Raw genomic sequence first — 22,151 nt, 5'->3', positions numbered from 1 at the left:
AGAGAGAAAAAATGCTAAAACCTTGGTGTGCTTACTTTTTTCCTCTATCAGAAGGCAGAAGAGGGCAGAGGGCTTATGAGCAGGAAATAGAATAGGGGAAGAACTAAAAAGTGTTCAAGGATGGGTGAGGTGGGTTTCTAGGGATGCTCATGGGGCCCCATGCAGGCTCTGATGGTAATGGGAGGGGTGGGGGGTGACAGTCAGTACATTTCAACAAACATTTACTGAGCACTCAATTTAGGTACTATTCAGGAGGCAGCTGGGAACACAACTCTAAGAACCTACAACTCACTAGGATGACAGTAACTGAATAGCAGTAGCACTGTTCTCATGACGGCTTAAACAACCTCCACATCATGTTATGAGTCAAGCAAAGTATGCTGGCCCAGGAAGCATGTCTACGTTTGGGACAATATGCTGGGTACCAGGAAAAGAGTAAAGGTATATTCTCTTTAAATATTAAAAAAAATTTTCAAGCTCAATGGGGCTGAAACATTATGTCTGCATACAGAGCTGCCTACAAACTAGATCATGTCAGAAGATCAAAATGAGGGTTGGTCACACTAATAACCCAGTATTTTTACCACTGTGGCTATAAGAGCAGCTGGTAACACTAGGCATTTATAGCTTAGTGATGGAAAGCCAGCTCATCTGGGTTTGAATCCTGTTCCTCCACTTGCTGTTTGACCTTGGGAAAGTTACATAACTTCTCTGTGCTTCAGTTTCCCCATCTGTAAAATGAAGATGATAGTTAAGACCTACTTCCTAGAGTTACTGTGAGAATTGAGTTAATATAGATTAAGGTACATAGCATAGTGCCCATCACACACTGCTCAGGAAATGTTGGCTGATGTCATTTCTCCCTAATCACCACCCATACACCTAGGGAGTGGCATGAGTCGAAGGGAGGGTCACACTCACAGAATACAGCTATGAGTGTTTGGGCTGCCGGTGCAGACATTGACTAGTTTGGGGTTTAACATCCGCTTCTAAGAAATGTCCTGCAAGAGCTTGGGTGACCGTGCCCAGCTCCCCATGCAGGTTTCTGCACCTCTGCTTCAGGAGCCCCTAGTCCACTGGCTCCCTGCCTATTGTTTACTGTCAATATAGTTTACATTGGTTGTTGTATACCTCATATTTAGAAAAGGAGTATTGGTTTGCCTCATAATTTCAAGAAAAACTGGTAAGATTATGAATTGTCCAGAGATGAGTTGATACATATGTATGTATATAAACTTAAAATAAACTTACTATCAATATATTTTAAAAACTACCAGAACCCAAAACATAATAAGATGAGAATTTCCAGGATCTCATATAAATCTAATTTCTCTTGGTTTTGGCATAGCTTTAGAAATTTAAAATTGAAGAGCTGACATTTTAAGAACCTAGTTACAGTTTCAATTTAAAGCACGCGTGCACACACACCAAAACCCAACACTCTCAGGCAGTTGCCATGACAACATAATGCAGAGCCTACCAAGCTCTTTGTTATCCTGCTGAAGATGCTGCACCAAGACACACTCATGTTCCATTCTTTACTAATTAAGTGGAAAACGTTAAAAAAAAATCCTAGATTCACATGGTTTTCATCTGTGCTAAGGCTCAGAAAAGCAAACACTAAATGTTTTGAGAAAAGGAATTTAAAAGTAACTTAACAGCAAGACCAATTACAGATCAAAGTAGACACAGTGTTGAAGGAAATGTGGGAACATGTTTTCCTTTTATTTTGTAATGCTGTATTCACTTCATCACCTGCTCCTCCTAAGTTGTGCCATACTATTTTAATGGAAGAATCATTTGAATAATTTGGTTAACAGAGTCTCTTACTTTACTAACACATTGAAATACTTTCCTTCTTTGGCCACATATTTATCAGTTCATTTGGGAGCTCATACTTCCATATGCTAATTAGACCTACGAAAGAAAAACTGTCTCTAAGTTAATAGGAGTTCGTATGTTTTGTTTTTGGGTTTTTTTTGTGATACGCGGGCCTTTCACTGTTGTGGCCTCTCCCGTTGCGGAGTGCAGGCTCCGGACGCGCAGGCTCAGCAGCCATGGCTCACGGGCCCAGCCGCTCCGCGGCTTGTGGGATCTTCCCAGACCGGGGCACGAACCCGCATCCCCTGCATCGGCAGGCAGACTCTCAACCACTGTGCCACCAGGGAAGCCCGTTCATATGTTTTTTAAAAAAGAGGAAAAAAAATAGTGAAGGGGAGAGAAAGAAGGGATAAATAGCCCTTTTGGAGGCTGTGATAAAACAGTCTTGGTTTTCCTTCCCCTTCTCTGATTAGCCATCTCTGTCTCTCTCTCCTCAGCGTTAAACTCAGATCCCCTCAAGACTCAGCTGTAGACCTCTTCTCACTCTGTTATTCTCTTTTCCTAAGTGCTGTCATCTTTAACCAGAGGCTTTAATTATCACCAACACGCATTCACATTCCCAGAGGCTCTTTTCTGAGTTCCAGATCAGTTGATTCAACTGCCTCCTAAACATGGCCACTTTGATCCCCCTTGAAAGGCAAACAGGTTCCTCCTACGGTGCTCCTTACCTTGATAAATGGCAGCTGTCCATGGTCCTAACACAGGTCCGAATAGGTATTCAATACCTATTTGCTAAATGAATGAATGAATCAAACCTACTGTTTCCAAAAAACCTAACGGCCATCCTCGGTAAGGCCTTTTCCCCATACCCAACTATTTCACTATCCAGTCTATTTCACTTTGTAATATTTCCTAGATTCATCCCATTTCCAAAATCCTCCCAGCCACTATTCTCTAAGGCACCAGTCTTTGCCTGGATCACTATAGTAGCCTCTTAACAATTAGGAACACGCAGATGTAGTACATGGAGAAGTCAGGCAGTCAGTATCTATCAAATAATTTATTAAACAAACTGATAAAGTTGTACCAAGAAAAGGGAAGAGAACATTTACCAAATGTCAACTCTGTGCCAGACACTGATCTAGATGCCTTGCATATCCTACCTCATTTAATCACCACAGTGACCCCTTTTATAGAGGAAACTCAGCTGAGCATATGGCATCAGGAGCCACTCCTGGTCACATCCTTTGCTTTGTTTGGTCCCAACAAGCAGAGAACAATGATAAATAGGAAGAAGAAAGGGACAATGGTGATGATCACAACGTACTGCGGACGTATTCCAGACACTGATCTCAGCACTTTGTACGCATGATTTCATTTCAGCCTCACCATCCTCCTATGAAGCAGGTGCTACCATTAACCCATCTTGCAGATAAAGAAACTGAGCCCCACAGGACTTAAGTTACTTGCTCAAGGTAAAAAAAAAAGTGGCAGAGTGTTAAGTCAGGATATGAACCTAGTTCTATTTATTTAAGAATTTACTAAACTCCAAGTTATTCACTAAACAGCAAGTTAACAGAACTGATGAAGATATAGAGCTAGAAAAGACAAACCACTCCTGCCCTCAAGGGTCTTGCACTGAATTTGAGGAGCTTGTCTCCAGGGTCAGAGCTGTTTTTTCATCCCACTGCTATCCACTGGAGAGCAGAGTTTCTGGAGGAAAATCCCCACCAACTCCAGTCCCACCTCCAAAGGCAAGGCAAGGCTCCCAACCTTTTCCCCATCCCCACAGCTACCCAGTTTTCCTCGGATATGGTATTACACCAGGAGGAGACGCTTTAGTGCTTGTACTAATTTGGGGACAAGACAATGTCTTTCTCATAAAGTCTTAAAAAAAAGTACCCCGAATGGCATGAATACAAAGATTTTTTTTTTTTTTACAAGTCTAATCTAGTACTTACAATTTTATAACTCCATCTGGGCACCTGGAACAGAACTGCTGGCTGCTCTTGTCTTGTTTATGTTGACTCTGCCCCAGCTGCACAAATCTACAAATTATAACAGATACAAAGCTAAAGAACTACCTGCCACAAATTCAGTAGACCGCACAAAATGATATGGGCCTTCAAACGACAGTTATATGCTTACGTCAGAAAAGCACACTAGAGTACCCTATGTGACACAAGACTCGATTTATAAATGACTGCCTGATGTTAGAATGGGTTTATGAGAAGTAAAGGAGGAATGGGTTAAAATGTAAGTCGTAACCATGGACATAGGAATGAAACAAAACGTGTACTTCGTTGCATCCCGTTTACTCAAACGTGATACAGAACTTGAGCCAAAATGTTCCTGAAGCCAGGGAGATGATCTTGTAAGGCCTCGCGTATCTAAGGGTGACAGCAGCAGGAAGCATGGGGAAACGTGAGGCAGTGGCAGGGACGGGGATGTCTGCAGTGAGACAAACAACAAGGAAACGCCAGATCGGGCTAGGGATCCATCTCCTGGAGCAAGGATGCTGCTAAGCACCCAGGGCATGGAGTTGGTTTCCTCAGGACCACAGGAATCCCCAGGTATACATGCGCCAGCCGCTTGCAAGAGTACTTTCATCTGATCTGGAGGGGACTAAGGAGACCACCTGCTGAGCACCACTGCCCCCCCGCCATCCCCCTCAGAGAAGCCTCCAACGACACTAATCCAGACTCGCAGCTAAGGCCAAAGGGACTCGCCCCAGGCCAGCTCGGCAAGGTAAGAGGATGCCTGGCAATGGGCCACTGATATTTCTCAAGTGTCCCCATCTGAAGTGTGGCCTGTGCTACATGCACCCATCTTCCCCTCAGGGATGCAGTTTGTAGTTTTTATGAGCTTTTTTTAAAAGTCAGGAAAAGTGCTGAAGAAACTACCAATTATTCAATCAGTACAGCACTATGAAAAACTTTTAAATTACATTACTCTTATCCAAACTTTTATCTTCAGCAAGTGAACAGCCTTGACATGTACACTTATGCTCTCTGCAGTAAAGTCATATTACTCAGTCACTAACCCCAGATAAACCATTCTTCCAGATCATGTTGCTTATGAAGGCCCACTTCAACTAACTCCTAAAGAGTTGAGCTACGGAGTGTGACAGCTGTATGAATGTCACTGTGTGCCTGTGTATCCAGGAGTGAGGAGGGTGTGGCTGAGTTCGGAACGACTCAATTGGCTTCCAGTAAGACAGTGATGCACAGTCATACCAGTGCTTCTGTAGTCAAGAAATGCCGTACATTTTTATATTTCACATATTCTACAGCAGATCTTACTAGTTTGAAGCAGAGAGCTGAAAATATCCAGCTCAATGGATTCTGCAAAACAAATACCCCCCTTAAAAAAGACCTGGAGGTTAGTGCTCATTTATATTACAGTTTACATAAGCCAAACTTTGATGAAGTGGGTCCATGTTCACTTGCAATAATTAAGTCTTCTTAATGCATACATTAGGTTGAGGGGGCGTTTACAGTGGTCTCGTCAGAGTTTTAAGGATTTCTAGGTGAGGAGTTCTTTTGAGAATCTGATAACTATGAATCTTTGCAAGCGCACACAGACACACAAAATTATATACGTGATTTCAGGGAATACCTTTTGGTAGATCGCCTCCTTTTAGCTAGGTCTTCCTAATAAAGGTTGATAACATTCTGAATTGGTGCCCCTACATCACTGCTTCCTTCTCCCTCCTCAGCCTCCACTCCCACCAGCAGCTCTCCACCCCAACCCCGAGCTGAAGGGAATACAAGGTCCTCAGCTGTCTGTATCCCAAGTTCATTTTGTAAGAAGGTACTTGATCTTGAGGATTTGTTAATGCAGGAATGCAGAGATGTCTATGAACTTCAGTTTGCAGCTTATGGGCAGTGAAAATACAAGTAAGCATCATAAATTTCTATCACTGAGGGGCCCTGAGAGTCTCAGGCAGTAAGTAGGCCTTTTAACTCCAAATATAAATTGTTTCAGAATTTGACCTAAATGCTACTATTTTATTCCAAGTGGAATTCACTTCCTTCTGTATTGTTGACTATTTTCAATTTTTAAACGTTACACTAGATATAAGGTATTGTATTACATTTGCATTTGTCCTTAATCTCTCATGAAAATACTTTACCTTAAATAAATGGAGAGATCTTCTTCTGAGAGGCCATCTGAGAGGTTGATTCCATACACCTCTTTCATGGGCTGGACAACATTCTGGGGTCAAAAGAAAAGGGAACCAGGAAGAAGTTTTAGACATCTAGAATATTAATAATTTCCAAAGATGAAGAAAATGAACCTGTGAATTTTCCCACAAAGGCAATCACAATGTTTCTTCAACCTGGTTCATTAAATTTCTCAGTTAATGGTTTTTAAAAATCTGACTTCATTTTCACTAAAATAGTTTATTTTAGGGTAAAAAACTATTAATTACTAATTGCTTTTGTATAGTGCAGAAGTTGGCAAACATTTTCTGTAAAGGGCCAGACAGTAAATATTTTAGGTTCTTTGGGTCATACTGTCTCTGCCATAACTACTCAACTCTGTTGCTGTTATAGGGCAAGAGCAGCCATAGACAATATATAAACAAGTAGGTATGGCTGTAAATAGGCATGGCTGGTTGTAAATAAAACTTTATTTACAAAAACAGGCAGCAGGATGTTTTGGCCAATAGGTTGTAGTTTGCCAACCCCAACCCATGGCAACGTGTCTAGCTTTAATGACTTTTGGCCATTTCTAGAAAGCAAATTTCCCAAAAGCTAAATTTGGTTCTTCTGTGGTTTACTTGCCTTTTGTTTCCCCGCAGTATATTGGTAATGTCAAATTGAACAGGATGAACTTCCCACTGGGGTTATGCAAAGATTGTGAGGCCTAGATCCAAACCCTGCATTCCAACAATGTGCTGAGCAAGGGAATAAACGGATGGGCTACTGTACCAAAGTAATAAGTGGATGGGCTGCTCAAAGAGGGACAGGATTCTTTTAAGAATTCTGAAGTGACAAGAAGTTTACTGTTACACATGGAAGCAAAAACACCAGTTTCAGAAAGCATTTTCAGTAATGTCTTTGTCAGATGTATTCATCTCTGCAGTGCCTGCAACACTGTGCATTAGAAAGGTATGAGTGAGGTAATGTGACTTTTTCTTGCTCTCAGCCTTTTAACTGAAAGCGGGATTTTGGAGATGAGCCTCATGCCGGACTGCACACTCTCCTTGGCCCCTGACCTCCGTCACTTTGGCACTGTCGCCTGTGTCAGTCATCTTCACGGGCGTGGAGCGCTGGGACACGGAGCCCTCCTCCTCCCGGTCGGTCCCGGAGTCGTCCTCAGAGCTGCTGGACACGGCCTCCTCGCTGGGCGGCGGTGGGGCACTGGCGGCCGTCTTCCGCTGTAACACAGCTTCTTCTCTGTTGCTCTTGTTTCTTTAAAAAGATGAATACGGATGTGAACCATCTGTAAACCGAACCCTCAACGCTTACTGTGTATCGCTGTGTCCCAAAGCCTTAGTCCTGGTGAAGCATAAGAAAATGACCGTGAGAAGCCAGCTTCTGGATTCAAGTTGTGCTAAAGTTTAATCTTTTATCATGTACATGCTGACCTTATATGAATTTAAGCTTTGTTATAAATTCAGAAAATAAACAAGTATGTGCTTGTAGTGTGCAGAAAAGTCTTTTCACCACTTGGCTACTGTGTCTTCCTTTGGTAAGTGAAATCAGTATTTTCAAAATTTATAATACCATAATAGAAGACTATTATGTTTGAGATATTAGTAAAATTACCTATAATTTGTGGAAGCTTCAAGAAAGGGTCGATAGCCAAATCCATGTATATTTCTGTCCCTCCTATGAATTTTTAGCAATCACTGGCAGCTGGTTACTTGTACCAAAGTAATGAGCAACTGATGAACATAAACTAACATTTTAAATTGTTTTATTACGAAATAACTATATTTTCTGAACATTCCTTCTAATAATAGGGAGTAGATGGGGGGAAAAACACAGAAAAAGCCCACACTTATTTACTTCTATTTTAGTGCCAAATTTGAGAGTAGTAAGAATATTGTTTTAATTCAGAAAACATTTTATGGTAATATTTTTGGCGTTTATGAAAAATATTTAATATTTCACTCTTACTTTAAAAAATTTTCTGCAAGGGACTTAAAATACCATAATATTCTGCATTTTTAGGAAAGAAACATGCAATACTATCTAACCACGGGTTAGATATTACAGAAAATAAATTCATTTCTAACTTTCTGCAACTAAAAATTAAAGTTGATACATTTCAGTACTATACACTAACAGAGCTGATCCTTTACGTATTTGTCCCAGGAACTCCTTAAATTCTAAATGTCCTGAGGATGTTAACCTTCTTTTAAATTCCTCTTAGCATCTGGTCCAGGGCTTAACATGCAGCTATTTAAGGCCACATATTTAAGCCACATAAATGGTGTACCTGGAAAACAGTAATATATATCTCATTGTGTAAATCACACGTAGCTAGAATCCAATTAGGCCCCCGTACACACTCCCAAATACAATTAGGACTCAGAATCTACAGGCTGGCCAGGGTTTCTGGCCAGGGCCTAGGAGAAATCTTATCACTGGGATTATTCAGGTCAGTGGCAGTAACAGAGATTCTTATGCTAGAACACATTTCATTCCAGTCTCAAAGCATAAAGACTGTAAACATGGTTTGTTCTCTTCCTCATATTATTGCATATAATAACAGTCATCCCCAAAACAATGTTACAGTAATACACAGAAAATCTATTAAGTTCTCTGAGCATTTGCTTTAATGTTGCCGCCTCAGGATGCCAACGAAAATAAATACAACTAATATAAATTTTTACCTAAGCATTTTATGTTGTGGGAAACAGGATGCTGAGATATTAAAGGACATACATAGTATCTGTTACCTGCCTTTACGCCATCTGGGAAACTCCTGATTTAAAATAGTAAAATGCATCGTGTTGCTGGAATTCCCATGAATTACACTTTCAGTGTCTAACACTTTTTAATGATCCCAGTGCTATAAAAAAGCTACCTGTATAGATGCAGTGAATGGACTGCTCCAAACTATGTGACTTGAAGTTATTAGTTTTTGGTGGAAATTATATTGTAAGCGCTATATTATTTTACATGAATCTTTAAAATTTCATTCTATATGCAAATCTTACCCCAATACTGATTTTCCGGTTTCATCTGGCTTACGCACTGTAAACGGACTTGGATCAATGCCAAAAGTCTTAGGCATGAAGTCACTGAAGAAAGGGGAAGAAAATTCCATGTGAATCACTGTCCATCCAGAGGACTGTCCACTTCTATCTCAATTCACATTCTTACACGATTCCTTCTTAGCCCTAGGAGGTATATATATTCTAAGCCAAATAATCAGGGGAGTTTAGGTAATCTGGGCCGTAAAACCCCATGACCTAATGGTACTCAGTAACTTCAATGTTAGCAGTCCTCACTGTGAATTTTCTCTGATTAAGAGACCCAATAGTTTTGAATTTAAGATTTTGTTTACTGGAGGAGAGTTGGTATCTGAATTACTGCTAAGATGCATACCCTCTGGTTGTATATCACGAATTCGTTTTCGGGTAAAATTAAACTCATAAAACCAATGGCAAGACACTTAGCTGCTCAGTTTTATGGACAATGTTTTTATTACACAACACCACCTAAGGAGGCGGACATAATGATCAAAAACGCAGTGGTATGAATTGAAGTATCAACACCTACCTCATTAGGCTGGGGTTAATTCATTAAAACACTGTTGGAACACTTTAAATAGAAACTGTTAATTTACCACTTACTGAGATAAGCTGAAGCTACTTCCTCACGATACAGGGCCTACTTTACTATTACCGCTGAAGCCCTTTAACAGATGCCAAAAAGGCAACAGTTGCATGATTTATGCAGATAAGACTCATAACTTCTGGCAAGGATACTTCTCCAAGTGTGTGATTCAATATTACATTTTTTGAAGGAAAAGAAAGTAATATTGAATCTGACTCAAAATGCCTACTTAACAGTTTGAAAATGTTGTTTTCAAAATGCAAGTGGTTTAATTTTTCTTTCTTTTTGAACATACACAGTCCATCTTCATTATTTGTGGATGCCATATTTGAGAATCTGCTTACTCACTAAAATTTATTTGTATCCCCAAAGGCAACACTCAGAGCTTTTGTGATCACTCGCAGACAAGCGCATATGCAGTGCAGTGAAAAATTAGAGTAACCCAACGCTCACATTCCCGACCGAGGGGGAACAAGGTGACACTCTGCCTTCTTGCTTTAGCTCTCATACTGAAAACAAGTGTCCTTTTCACAGTCTATTTAGTGCCATGTTTTTCACATTTTTGTGCTTTTTGGAGATTTCACTGTCTAAAATGGCCCCCACGCATAGTGCGGAAGTTGCCTGGTGTTTCTAAGCAGAAGAAAGTTGTATGTTATAGAGAAAATACATGAGTTAGAGAAGCTTCATGCAGGCATGAGTTATAGTGCTGTTGGCTGTGAGATCAATGTTAATGAATTGACAATATATATTATACAAGGTATCTTTAACAGAAGCATACAAAATAAGATTACGTATTGATTGGTTGAGGAAAATGTTATGACCAGATGTTTTCAGGAAACTAACCCTGTATTTCTCCTAAGAGCAGTGGTTCAGTGTTCTCTAACTCAGTATCTGTAGGAACTTTACAGAGCATTAAATGCTGCCAATAAATAAAATCGATTGTATATCTGTACATACACATATAAGTAATATCATTCACGTTTTGCTGAGTTGAAAAATTCTGGAAAATGACAATAACCTTACAGTTACAACTGCTAAACTTTAACAAGGTAACTGAAAATGAAGCAAGTGAGAATTCCAAACTTTCTATCTGAAACTGAAGCAAAATGTAGAGTGATTTCTAGGAAACAAACCATGGAATATGTTTCTACATGTACCATGTTAAGTTTAGGCATACATATATCACATTTGAAGTAAATGAAAAATACAAAATGTAAATACAAAAATGTAAACTTTAGTATAAAACATAATGATCAAAAACTGATTTTCTTTGCCTGATTTTCTTAATCTAGTACCATCATCTTCCTAAAAGGCTCCGCCAAACTCGAAAAGAGGCAGAAAAATGAAGTATGTTCAAAGGTGGAGAGATGTCTACAAACAATGTCATATGAGTTATGAAAGAAAGAAGGATATTTACCCTGAAAAAAATATTGCTTTCTCAAATATCTAGAGGGCTATCACACAGAAGAGGAACTAGACTTGTCCTGTGCCTAATAAAAACAGTAATATAATAAGAGTCACCACTTATGAGTAACCCACCTGTGCCAGGTACTACGTTAGGCACTTGGTGCATGTGTGTCTGTGTGATACACACCCCTCTCTATATGAAATGAAGAAACAGACTCACATAAGTTGGATAATTTTCTCCAGGTCACACAGGTAGGCAATGGCTGGTCTAAGATTCACATTCCGGCCTTTCTAATACCAAAGACTATGCTTTTTGTCCACTAATTTATGCTGGCTCTCAATTTCTAAGTTCAACTTAAGAAGCTGAGTTTATTCCAAATGAAAAATTAGGACCGAAGGGAGGCAGATTTCAACTTATCTAAGAGAAGAATTTAACTCTAGTTGTCTAACTGTAGAAGGACAGCCTCCTGAGTAGCGGGCTCCCAGTCACAGGAGGAATTCAGAGGCTGGACAACCACCTGCTAGCAGGCTTACAGAACAGATTCCGAGTAAAGTAAGATATAGCTGTACAAACTAGGAAAACTATAGCTCCCCAATTCTTCCAGTTTCAGAGAACTCACAACATACCGCGCTGAACTTGTCATAGCCAAGCAAAAGGTGTCATCAAAGCTACTCAGCTCGTATGGTCGAAAAAATTCGTTGTGGATGTCAATCTCCTCTTCGTATTTGTGAAACTTCTTCACTATCAACTTCTTTAAGTTTGCAGCACAGATAACTAAGAGAGATACTGCCTGTTACTCTTAAAGCCTTTAGATTACATCTCTCAAATATTTCTGTAATATCAACTGTGTTCACAGAGAGCGCACTGAACAAGTTCAGCTCCTGCCTCTGGCACTCTCACGCTTGGAAGAGGAACAAGATATGTGCACAGAATATATACTGCAAAGCTGAGCGTGACAAACTCTAAGGAGATGGGGACCTCTGGAAGGGGGGTAGGAGTGGGGAATTATTTTAGAAATCAAATTATTCAGTTCTTTAAATTCCTTTTTGCTCTTAAATAAATACCCTCTGCCTTCTAGATAAAAATTATGCAATTTCACTAAATTTTCCTTTATATTTCAAATCCTATTTACGGGCACTATTAGGCTGTTGAAGTCCTATCCTTTTTCCCAGAACCAAATCTTAGCAATATGAGTTATGATTTTGCCCAGAATTTCAAGGTAACAAATACTTTTTAGAAGTTAATTAATAATTTATTAAGAACCGAAAGTCATTTGCAACCTTTTTTACTTTATGGCCTTCACCACCCAAAGTTGGGATGGTCAACCATGACTAGATGGAGTCCTCAACTGGAATGTTCCAGATTGGCAATAGATCTTAATATCCTTTCACAACTGGGAAAACTGGCTTGCCCGTGGTCAGGGGAATCAGTAACAGAATCAAGAACAAACTCTATTGCAAACTGGTCAATTATTTAATTTGGGAACAAATTATATTCTTTTAATATAAAAATTTTCGTGCCTTTCTGACAAATAGATAATTTAAACTTCAGTGACTAAAATGTACTTTTATACACACATCTGTACTTTTTTTCACTGCTTAGATATAGGAAAAGTTTTTATTTCTCCTTGTGAATGGGTCTTCACTTCCTCCCCATTCCCCCCAAATATCTAGACATACATCAAGTACTAATTTTAAATGATGAACTAATATATTATATCCACTAAACATTTGAGGGACATACCTAATAACTGTAAGATACAATATAACGTATCAGGCTACTTAGATAAAAGTATAACACAATCTCTGCCCTTAAAACCTGATTCACTTTGTTATAAAGCAGAAACTAACACACCATTGTAAAGCGATTATACTCCAATAAAGATGTAAAAAAAAAAAATTAGAACTTCCCAACTATAAATGCTTGCAATTTGGGGAGGCAATTCAAAATTTTAATTAATTCATTAATTAATTCTATTTACTGTTTTCCTCCTGAAAGATCAGAGGAAATTCTGTGGCCCGGAGTTATAATCTTGAGTGCGTTCCCTCTGAGGAGTTCACTCCTCTCCTCTGTGAGGCTGGAGGAAGGTTTTAGGAGGCAGATTAGGAGCTCCTCAGAGCGTGACAGTGATGGATGGTACACAGAGCACGTGTAAGGAACTCCAGATGCAGTTGGTGGCTCCTCTGTCGGGTATACAACCTCCAAAATGATCTTTATATTAAATTTCTACCTTTTGAACAAATTTACCTTTTGGTATAAATGTTTCTGTACTAGCTTTGAATCCTGAAAGTAAAATGCTATGCCTCTGATGGAAAAAAAAAAAAAAAAAGCTAAGATGTTGTACCCCAATGTTCACTGCAGCACTATTTACCATAGCCAGGACATGGAAACAACCTAAATGTCCATCAACAGAGGAATGGATAAAGAAGATGGAGTACATAGATACAATGGGATATTACTCAGCCATAAAAAAGAACAAATGCCATTTGCAGCAGCATGGATGGACCTAGAGACTGTCATACTGAATGAAGTAAGTCAGACACAGAAAGACAAATATCATATGATATCGCTTATATGTGGAATTAAAAAAAAAGGTACACATGAACTTATTTACAAAACAGAAGTAGAGTCACTCACTACACATGAACTTATTTACATAACAGAAGTAGAGTCACTACACATGAACTTATTTACAAAACAGAAGTAGAGTCACAGATGTAGAAAACAAACTTATGGTTACCAGGGGAGTAGGGGGGAGGGATAAATTGGGAGATTAGGACTGACATATACACACTACTATATATAAAATAGATAACTGCTGTACAGCACAGGGAACTCTACTCAATTCTCTGTAATGGCCTATATGGGGAAAGAATCTTAAAAAAAAAGAGCGGATGTATATTTAACTGATTAACTTGCTGTACACCTGAAACTAACACATTATAAATCAACTATACTCCAATAAAAATTTTTTTTAAAAAAGCTAAGATGTTATAATCTCCTATCTATTGTAATAGCAACATAACAGTGAGTAGTCATTCATTTCTTTCTAATAAAATATTATACACAAAGAATTGAATGCATCAAGCTCATTTAAGAATAATTCCAAAATATATTAGTATAAAAACTAAAAGAGAAACAGTATACCTACCTTCATCATAAGGCAGTGGTAAATGTTTTATTACCTCTGGTGTCCACCAGTAAGTATAACTATTAAAAAAAAAAAAAAAAAGAGATAAGATGGCCCAAATGTAAATGTAGATTTTCTACAATTCACTGGATAAAAGGGTGTATGGTCTAGAGTAAGATGCTTTTAAAAACACAGCTGTGAAGCTTTTGGCACAGTAGGTCTTCAACATGTTCATTCCTTTCCCAACCCCTTCTTGTTTCAACTACATCATAGATCTACAAAAATGCCATGTACACGTCTGAGAGTCAAGGTGCTGTGATGTTACCTACTTTTAGCTAAAAATGATTCGGGTATACTAAGCCAGACTCTATGAGCTGCTGTTTACTGTGCCTACTTTATTACCCTGCCCCCCGGTGAGCAGCGGGACTGTGACCCAAGTCCTACAAGTAGGATTCTCCTGCACGTAGTTATCTCAGAGTTAGATTACTTTTTCTACTCTGCTCTATGTGTCTGGGTCTGTGTATATGGTTAAACAGTTCAGGAAAATCATTAAGTAAATGGATAAGCCTAAAGAACAAATTTCCTTAAAAAATAGTATAGCCCCTGTTAATCTTTAACTGTAAACATTCACTACTTGATTATAGAGGCCAGTCAGAGTAAGGCTGGGAATTTCAATCATCTGGATTTCTGCTAGAAAACTCAGAGAATCTGAAAGAATCCTGAACTGCCTTTTCTCTGAACACTGAATTTAATTCTAAATCAAATTCTGATGAAATGGATGAGGAAAATGCTATATCAAAGCTAATGAGAGCTAGGAAGGGGAATGATGTAAAATGGGATAACAAATTTAAAAAAACAACAGATTTTCAAAAGGTTCAGAAAAAAGAGCCTACAGCCAAAAATGCTAAAAGATCATTTAAAATAAATGAAAGGCTTTCTAAAAATAAAATGTTGACATTACAACCTTGAATAACCCCAATTATGATGAATGGGGAGTATTTAAAGGAAACAGGCAACGTAGAGAACTCTCCTAGAGATGGCAAGCAGATACATGACCAAGGATGACCAAGAAAAGAACCGGGGAGCCTAGTGAACTGTGGGGGTAGGGTGGGTAGTACTATGATAACAGGAAAGACTCCTAAAGTTTTGCCTTGAGACTGAAGTTATGCTTTAGAGCAGTGCTTCTCAAAATCAGTGTACACACAAAAATCACTTGGGGATCCTGTGAAAAGGGAGATTCTGATTCAGTAGGTGGGGCCTGAGATTCTGCATTTATGACAAGCTCCCAGTGATGCCAAAGGGGCTGGTCCTTAGACTACTTTTTGAATAGCAAGGCTTTAAAAGCATGAAAAGAACAGAAAAGGGATAAGTCTGCTGCTTACAGAGAATTCATTCAGTCTTTCAACATTTATTAAGCACCTACTGTGTATCAGGTACTGCTGTATATGTTAGAAATGCCATGTTGAAAATAATGACAGAGAGTGTAGAGCTACTTAATTCCAGTATCGTTTCCATCTTCACCAGGCATAGTAAGTTTCATGCTGGAAAAAGAAATACACAAGATAAGAGGGAACTGTGCACAGCCTAAGAGGTGGAAGGAAGCAGTAGAACCTCTCTAAGAGCACTCAAGTGTCCTGGGACAGTTGAGATCAATAATCTTTTAAGAAACAGTGAAGAACAGAACTGACAATGGGAATGGGCAAATGAAGTCTTGATGTTCAAAAGTGAGAGGGTGAAAGATTCCAAAAACTGTACAGCGATAAGTGTGATGTCAGTGCAGGCGAGATAATGAAACAAATATTCACTAGAGACGTACTGTGAGTAACCTAAAAAGACGACCAGTGGCTTCTATGAATCCACATATATTCACAAAAACAAGCCACACCAGGCTATTCAGACTATCAGATCAGGGGAATGAAAAAGACATGGGTGTGTGTGTGTGTGTGTGTGTGTGTGTGTGTGTGTGTGTGTGTGTGTCAGAGAGAGAGAGAGAGAATTCGCACGTGAGCAAGAGAAGGTATCTGCTTGCGTTAAGTAATTTCCTAAAAAATGGTGCACACGATGAGCTTACTTAGGAAAAAGAAGTAAACATTATAAAGAACGTGTTTTAACTCAGAATGTACCATGTGGAGAAAAAGAATGAAGAGGATCATCTTAATTAGTGCTTTTTTTTAGTATTAGTGCTTTGAGACCAGGCCATAATTTTTTTTTTAATATTACTAAACTGTATCTCCCTAAGCAAGATAAAGCAACTTAACAATACTTTTTTAAAAGTCCAACTCTGGGACTTCCCTGGTGGCCCAGTGGTTAAGACTCCATGCTTCCAGTGCAGGGGGCACAGGTTCAATCCCTGGTCAGGGAACTAAGATCTTACATACTGCGCGGTGAGGCATAAACAAACGAATAAATAATAAAGGTCCAACTCTTCTGAGTGGGTCTCAAGCAAAGAAGCCCAAAGAAATACCTGCCCTGGGGAAGCTGGGCTGAGATGGATGGACGAGGAGGGCATCTAAGAGGACTGAACCCAGGACTGGGGGACCTTCATCACCCGACCCACCAGGCACTTTCACCCTGAGGAAGAGCACCTGCACTGGGACAGAAATCTGCTTTGGGACCAGGTATCAGAGGACAGGAGAGTGCAGGTTGGTCCCACTTCCTCCTTTGCATAAATACCTAGTAAGTCAGCTTCTTCTTTTTCAGTCCCCAGTATTAAGAGTGTTCAATTCCACTGGCTCACATAGAAAGGTTAGGAAGATCTTAAAAGACTCTTTAATTCCCCTAGTAAACTTGGGAGCCCTCTGAAATAATATATATGGACTTGAGCAAAGCCAAGTTGATATTGATACATGTGAACAATACAGAGAAATGTGAGCAGGATGACAGGATAGTCAAGCGTTGACAGCATAGTAAGTTACAGCTGTCTAAATGATTCCAACCAAACATCACAAAACAATGTTAAGGTGGAAGGAGTTGTGCGATGGTATCCCACAGGGCTCTGCCATCTACCCTACTCTATTCAAGGACTTACCCTATGTCATCAAGGACTTGTAGGATCAAGATGGCCAGCTGATTAATTCTGAAGAAGCTACAAAACTCGAGGAAAGAGTTAATAAAAAGGATATATATTTACATACTTTTTTGGAAGCAGGCAAAGCATATACAAGCATGACAAGATGGCATAGATAAGGCGTGGCACTTGGACATGTTAAAAAGACTTGGGGGTCTTCCCTGGTGGTGCAGTGGTTGAGAATCTGCCTGCTAATGCAGGGGACACGGGTTCGAGCCCTGGTCTGGGAGGATCCCACATGCCGCGGAGCAACTAGGCCCGTGAGCCACAAATACTGAGCCTGCGCGTCTGGAGCCTGTGCTCCACAACAAGAGAGGCCGCGATAGTGAGAGGTCCGCGTACCGCGATGAAGAGTGGCCCCCGCTTGCCACAACCAGAGAAAGCCCTCACACAGAAACAAAGACCCAACACAGCAAAAATAAATTAATTAATAAACTCCTACCCCCAACATCTTCTTAAAAAAAAAAAAAAAAGACTTGGGGGTCCCAATGGATAGGAAGCCCAAGAAATTAACATTACAATGGCATTACTGAAAATAGTTAATGTAATCTTACACTTAATGATTAAAAAATAGATTATCCAGGACAAGGGGAATAACGGTACCAATGGTCCCATAACAGTTGGCACAAATTGGACCAAACTCTGACTACTATTGGACCCAGGTCTGGATACCAGAGTTTAAAAAGAGCACTGACATAGGCTGGAATACAGAAGAGAGCCTTCCGAATGCTAAACAGACTTAGAACTACAGTATAGGAGAAACAGCTAAGAAAGTGGAGCCATATTTAACCTGGAGAAGAAGAGATTTTGAGAACGTGTGAACTTGTCTTCATCTATTTAAAAGACTATCAAGTGGATGAGGAAATTGTGTTCTCAAGGTCTCAGGGGTTGAACTAAGATTACTAGGAAAAGTTATAGAGAAGCAGATATAGGCATGATATGAGGAAGAATCGTGTAAGTGAACTGTCTGAAAACTACCTCTCAACCAGACATGCCCCTGTTGACAAACCAGGGCCAGACAAGCATAGTCTGGGAATACACAGAGGGAACTCACATATCAGACAGAGAATAGAGCCAGGAAACCTCCCAACTCTGAGTCAATGAGATAATTAATGCTTAAAGTCTAAAAGTATCTTGGTGACATTATCAACACTCATTCAGTAAATGGCATCTGAGATGATATATGACATATTAACCTATTTCAGAACAAAGCTTCAATCAGTGGTTTTGAACACATCAATAAACATGGGGTTTTGAGTCACAAAAGTAGTTACCTCAAGAGGATTGGTTTGGACAAACTTTAGGCAGAGCTAGGTTTATTCCCCCTTCCCTTATCATTCAATAAAAATGTTATTTCAGAATAAATCATTGGTAAACACAGTATAAAATACATGATGGTCACCAAGTTTGGAAACACAAGCGAATACATAATAAAGTGTTCATTGATATTATGTTATAATAAGTGATAAAATAATATTATCTAAGTTTCTAGATTTTATGGCCATCCTATATGATTTTTAATAAATGTTACAACTAGGGAATGTAATCCCTTTAAAAAATAATAACAATACAAACACCTGTTGGACTTACTATGTGCTAAGGATTTATATGATCTCATCTGATTCTCAGAAAAACCTACACATCAGACACTATCATTATCTCTATTTTACTGATGTGGAAACTGAGAACTGGACCTTGCCTCTGGTCACACAGGTATTAACTGCAGGCAGTCTCTCCAGAGCCTGGCTGCTTCAGGACTGTGTTGATTGTGTGTCTGACCCAGTACTAGGTACTTCCTGCCCATTTTCTCATTTAATCCTCAAAATGACCTGTGAGGTGTGTATGGTCATCTCCATTTTACAGTTGGGAAAACAAGTTTTCCAGGTGTTTAGAAAACAAGTTTTCCAGATGTAACACACTTGCAGAAATTCCAACTCAGCTCTACCCTGACGTCCATGCTCCTGTCTGGTTACTGCCTCTGGCTAAACTGTTCATTCCTTCTGAGAATTATAATACTGATTTAACTGTCATCAAAATAACTGGTATAGGTGGTGACACTAGAAAGTCCAAAATAAAGCACTGAAATTTATCTGACAGTCTTTATAAGTACTGTGGATGAGGAGTATCAATTGTTGATGCCAAAATCCAATTTTTGGAATTTTGACATTCTAGAGAAAAAAAACAAACAAACCAGGAGACCAGGAGAGACATAGTATCTACTTTGTTAAGTTTATTTTCAGTGGGAGCCTTCTAGCTGATTCTTGCTGTACCATCTAACCAGCTGAATAAACTCAGTCAAGACACATCCTCTCTGCACTTCAGTTTCCTTTTTTTTTTAAATGGGAATGTAACATCAGCTTCCTTTTATTCCCACAAATAAGTGCCAACACTGCAAGTGGTTACTCAAGGTGAGCAAGTGGTTTTAACTTACGCTTGTAATTTACTAGCTAATTTCAGCAACAGAAAATCGAGTTTTGTTTGTTCCCACGTTGTATCTTAAGAGCTTCAATACTTTAAGTTAATATAAAGTTTTAGAAAGTCAGCCACATTTACCCATAGTCAGCTGCATTAACAAAGCTAAATATAGGTATTTACACTTATCTCTCATCAAATAAACGTACTTAGCTCCAGATTTTTGTCAGCAAAAATTCAAAGCAATCATTTATTAATCTTAAATGTAGTGGAAAAACCAGAACTGCTTCATTTATAGGGAAAGTAAGCTCAAGTATTAAGCTGGCTATTCCAATAATATATGTACTTAAAAGTACAAAGCTGAGAAACATATAAACTCTGACGTTTCTTTAATATTTTAAATATTCCTGAAGTATCACAGAATTTGGTAACAACTGTAACATCAGCACTTGCTAATTCACCAGTTGTTTGTGGTCTGTCCACACAATTAGCCCAGACTGGCAATGACCCCTGTAGTGCTTGAGAGGCATCGCTGCACAAAATAAGGACTACATCACACCGATCTTGTGAGAGGAAAGCGTTAGGAGCAAACCTGACATCACAGGCCTTTGAGCGGAAGGCACCAGGCTCCAACCTCGTATGTGAAAAATGCTGCCCATTATCAGTACATGACTCTTCAATTAAAAATGTTAAGAGTCCTCTATTAAATCCTCACAATGACTTTGTGATGTGTGTCCTGTCATTTACTTTTTGTACATGAGGAAAATGAGGCTTAGAGAGATTAAATAACTAGTTCAAGGTCACACCACTGCAGAGACTCCAATTCTACCTGACCCTGAGGCCTGGGCTACAGGGCGTCCTGTCAAAACACCTCAGGGAAACAGTTCATTTCTTTGGGGACTATTACTACCAATTTAACTGTCATCAAAATAACCAATACTGCTGAATGACTCTAGAAAGCTCAGACTGAGCAGTTGGGGTGGTGGGAGTGGTATCTGCCACTAGCGCCACCACTCTAGTTTCCTGTCCTCCCTAGTGTCACCAAGAGTTCCTTGTGCTTCTTGGAGGAAAGAGCGTTGGAATTCCAAAGTGAGGCTGCTTAGACACCACACTTAAAAACCAAAGACTGACTCCTGAAATGTTGAGTTCTTTATCATTCCACATTTGTGGGAAGCAGTCAAAAATGATGTCAATGGTTTGCTTGAGTGTAGCTTCAAATTACATTCAATGGTTAAGTTCTGAAACTTTATATCTTATGGAAAATGCCAAACAACTGCATTTGTTAATGATGATTTCCCAAACCTACTATCAGGACATCAACAATACTAAATTCCTCATGGCAAACATGTAGCAAGACTGACTACTTTAGCCTATATGACCATTTCTCAAAAAGAAAACTATCTCACATTCATAATAACATCAAATCTGAGTTTACACAGTAGACTAGGGAAAAAAATACCTTCTTCTTGTTGGTAAAAGTCTCATGGTATTTTTATGATGCAAATAAAAATCTGTCGGGAGTTCCCAGAGATGAGGTTTCCCTTCAGTGGGATGGAAAACTCCCAGGAAGAGATTAATGGAATCTTGTCTATCAGCATCTAAAAAGCAAAAATATGTATTTCAGGAAATCCATTACTGACATAAACAACTCAGGGGAATGTTCTCTTAGGAGGATAATGGTACAACTGTGATTTCATAGAACATACATCTGAAAATAATAGCATTTATACTTCAAAAGTCACACACATACACAAAATCTAAAACAGCCAAGATTTTGAGAATTAAAATCTTGCTTCAAAATGTTTCCTTTTTACTCTGTGCCTCTCATAACACAGAGGATAGTGAACATAAACTGCTTCTTGAATTTTGAGAGACTCTTAAAAATCTTTAAGAACTGCCATAGTACCTTAGTGATTGTATTTTTAGAAAACATTCCCACTGTATGTTAGTTTACCTGAAACAAAGGACATCTTCACTTTACTGCAAAGACAAGTAGAGATGTCAGAGACAAATAAAGTGACCCAATTTCTACCCATATTCTGTTGCACAACCTTGAACAAGTCAGCTTCCAAGTTTCTGCTTTTAATCCATGAAAAGACATTCTCCATTTCTTTAGCAGAGACAATGTTTACATTTTCTGTCTCCTACAGCTGTGTTTGATAATGAAGGCAGAGTGAGCACATGGAAAACAGCCTCATTCTAACCATTCAACCACTCCAAAATTACCTTTTCAAAATATACTATGAACTAATAAAATTGACTACATATATATATGCTGTATCTCTTCTTTTTCCCAATTATATTTTGGTAAAAATGATGATAAGCACTGAAGCAGCCTCATGAGCCATCCTTCCCATTCTGCACTGTCCCCTCCCTAGCATCCTTCACTCCTTCCCCTCATTTCCTTCTTTCCATTCTCATCTCCGATCCCTTGTATATTCAAGTCTGGGGCAGGCTTCCACAATATAAATAATAACCTCTTTCTGAAAATGAGCACAGAACCAAAAAGACAGC

At 39.1% G+C, this 22,151-nt stretch overlaps 1 protein-coding gene across 1 annotated transcript in view; it reads right to left on the bottom strand.

Moving 5' to 3' along the window:
* Positions 1 to 22,151, bottom strand: part of FIG4 (FIG4 phosphoinositide 5-phosphatase) — a 137,929-nt gene that overhangs the window by 35,391 nt on the left and 80,387 nt on the right. Inside the window, exons 16-22 of the mRNA XM_029223714.1 lie at positions 21,097 to 21,235; positions 14,180 to 14,238; positions 11,655 to 11,802; positions 8,999 to 9,082; positions 7,046 to 7,241; positions 5,957 to 6,039; positions 3,783 to 3,869 (exon numbers count right to left, since the gene is read on the bottom strand). Coding sequence (XP_029079547.1) covers positions 3,783 to 3,869; positions 5,957 to 6,039; positions 7,046 to 7,241; positions 8,999 to 9,082; positions 11,655 to 11,802; positions 14,180 to 14,238; positions 21,097 to 21,235 — 796 coding nt within the window. The remainder of the gene's footprint in view (positions 1 to 3,782; positions 3,870 to 5,956; positions 6,040 to 7,045; positions 7,242 to 8,998; positions 9,083 to 11,654; positions 11,803 to 14,179; positions 14,239 to 21,096; positions 21,236 to 22,151) is intronic.

The sequence above is a fragment of the Monodon monoceros genome, unplaced genomic scaffold (genome assembly GCF_005190385.1).
Source record: "Monodon monoceros isolate NGI ecotype Baffin Bay Population unplaced genomic scaffold, NGI_Narwhal_1 Super_Scaffold_15, whole genome shotgun sequence".
Taxonomy (NCBI): Eukaryota; Metazoa; Chordata; class Mammalia; order Artiodactyla; family Monodontidae; genus Monodon; species Monodon monoceros.
Note: the sequence above shows the minus strand (reverse complement) of the source record. Positions and strands in the feature narration are given on the sequence as shown.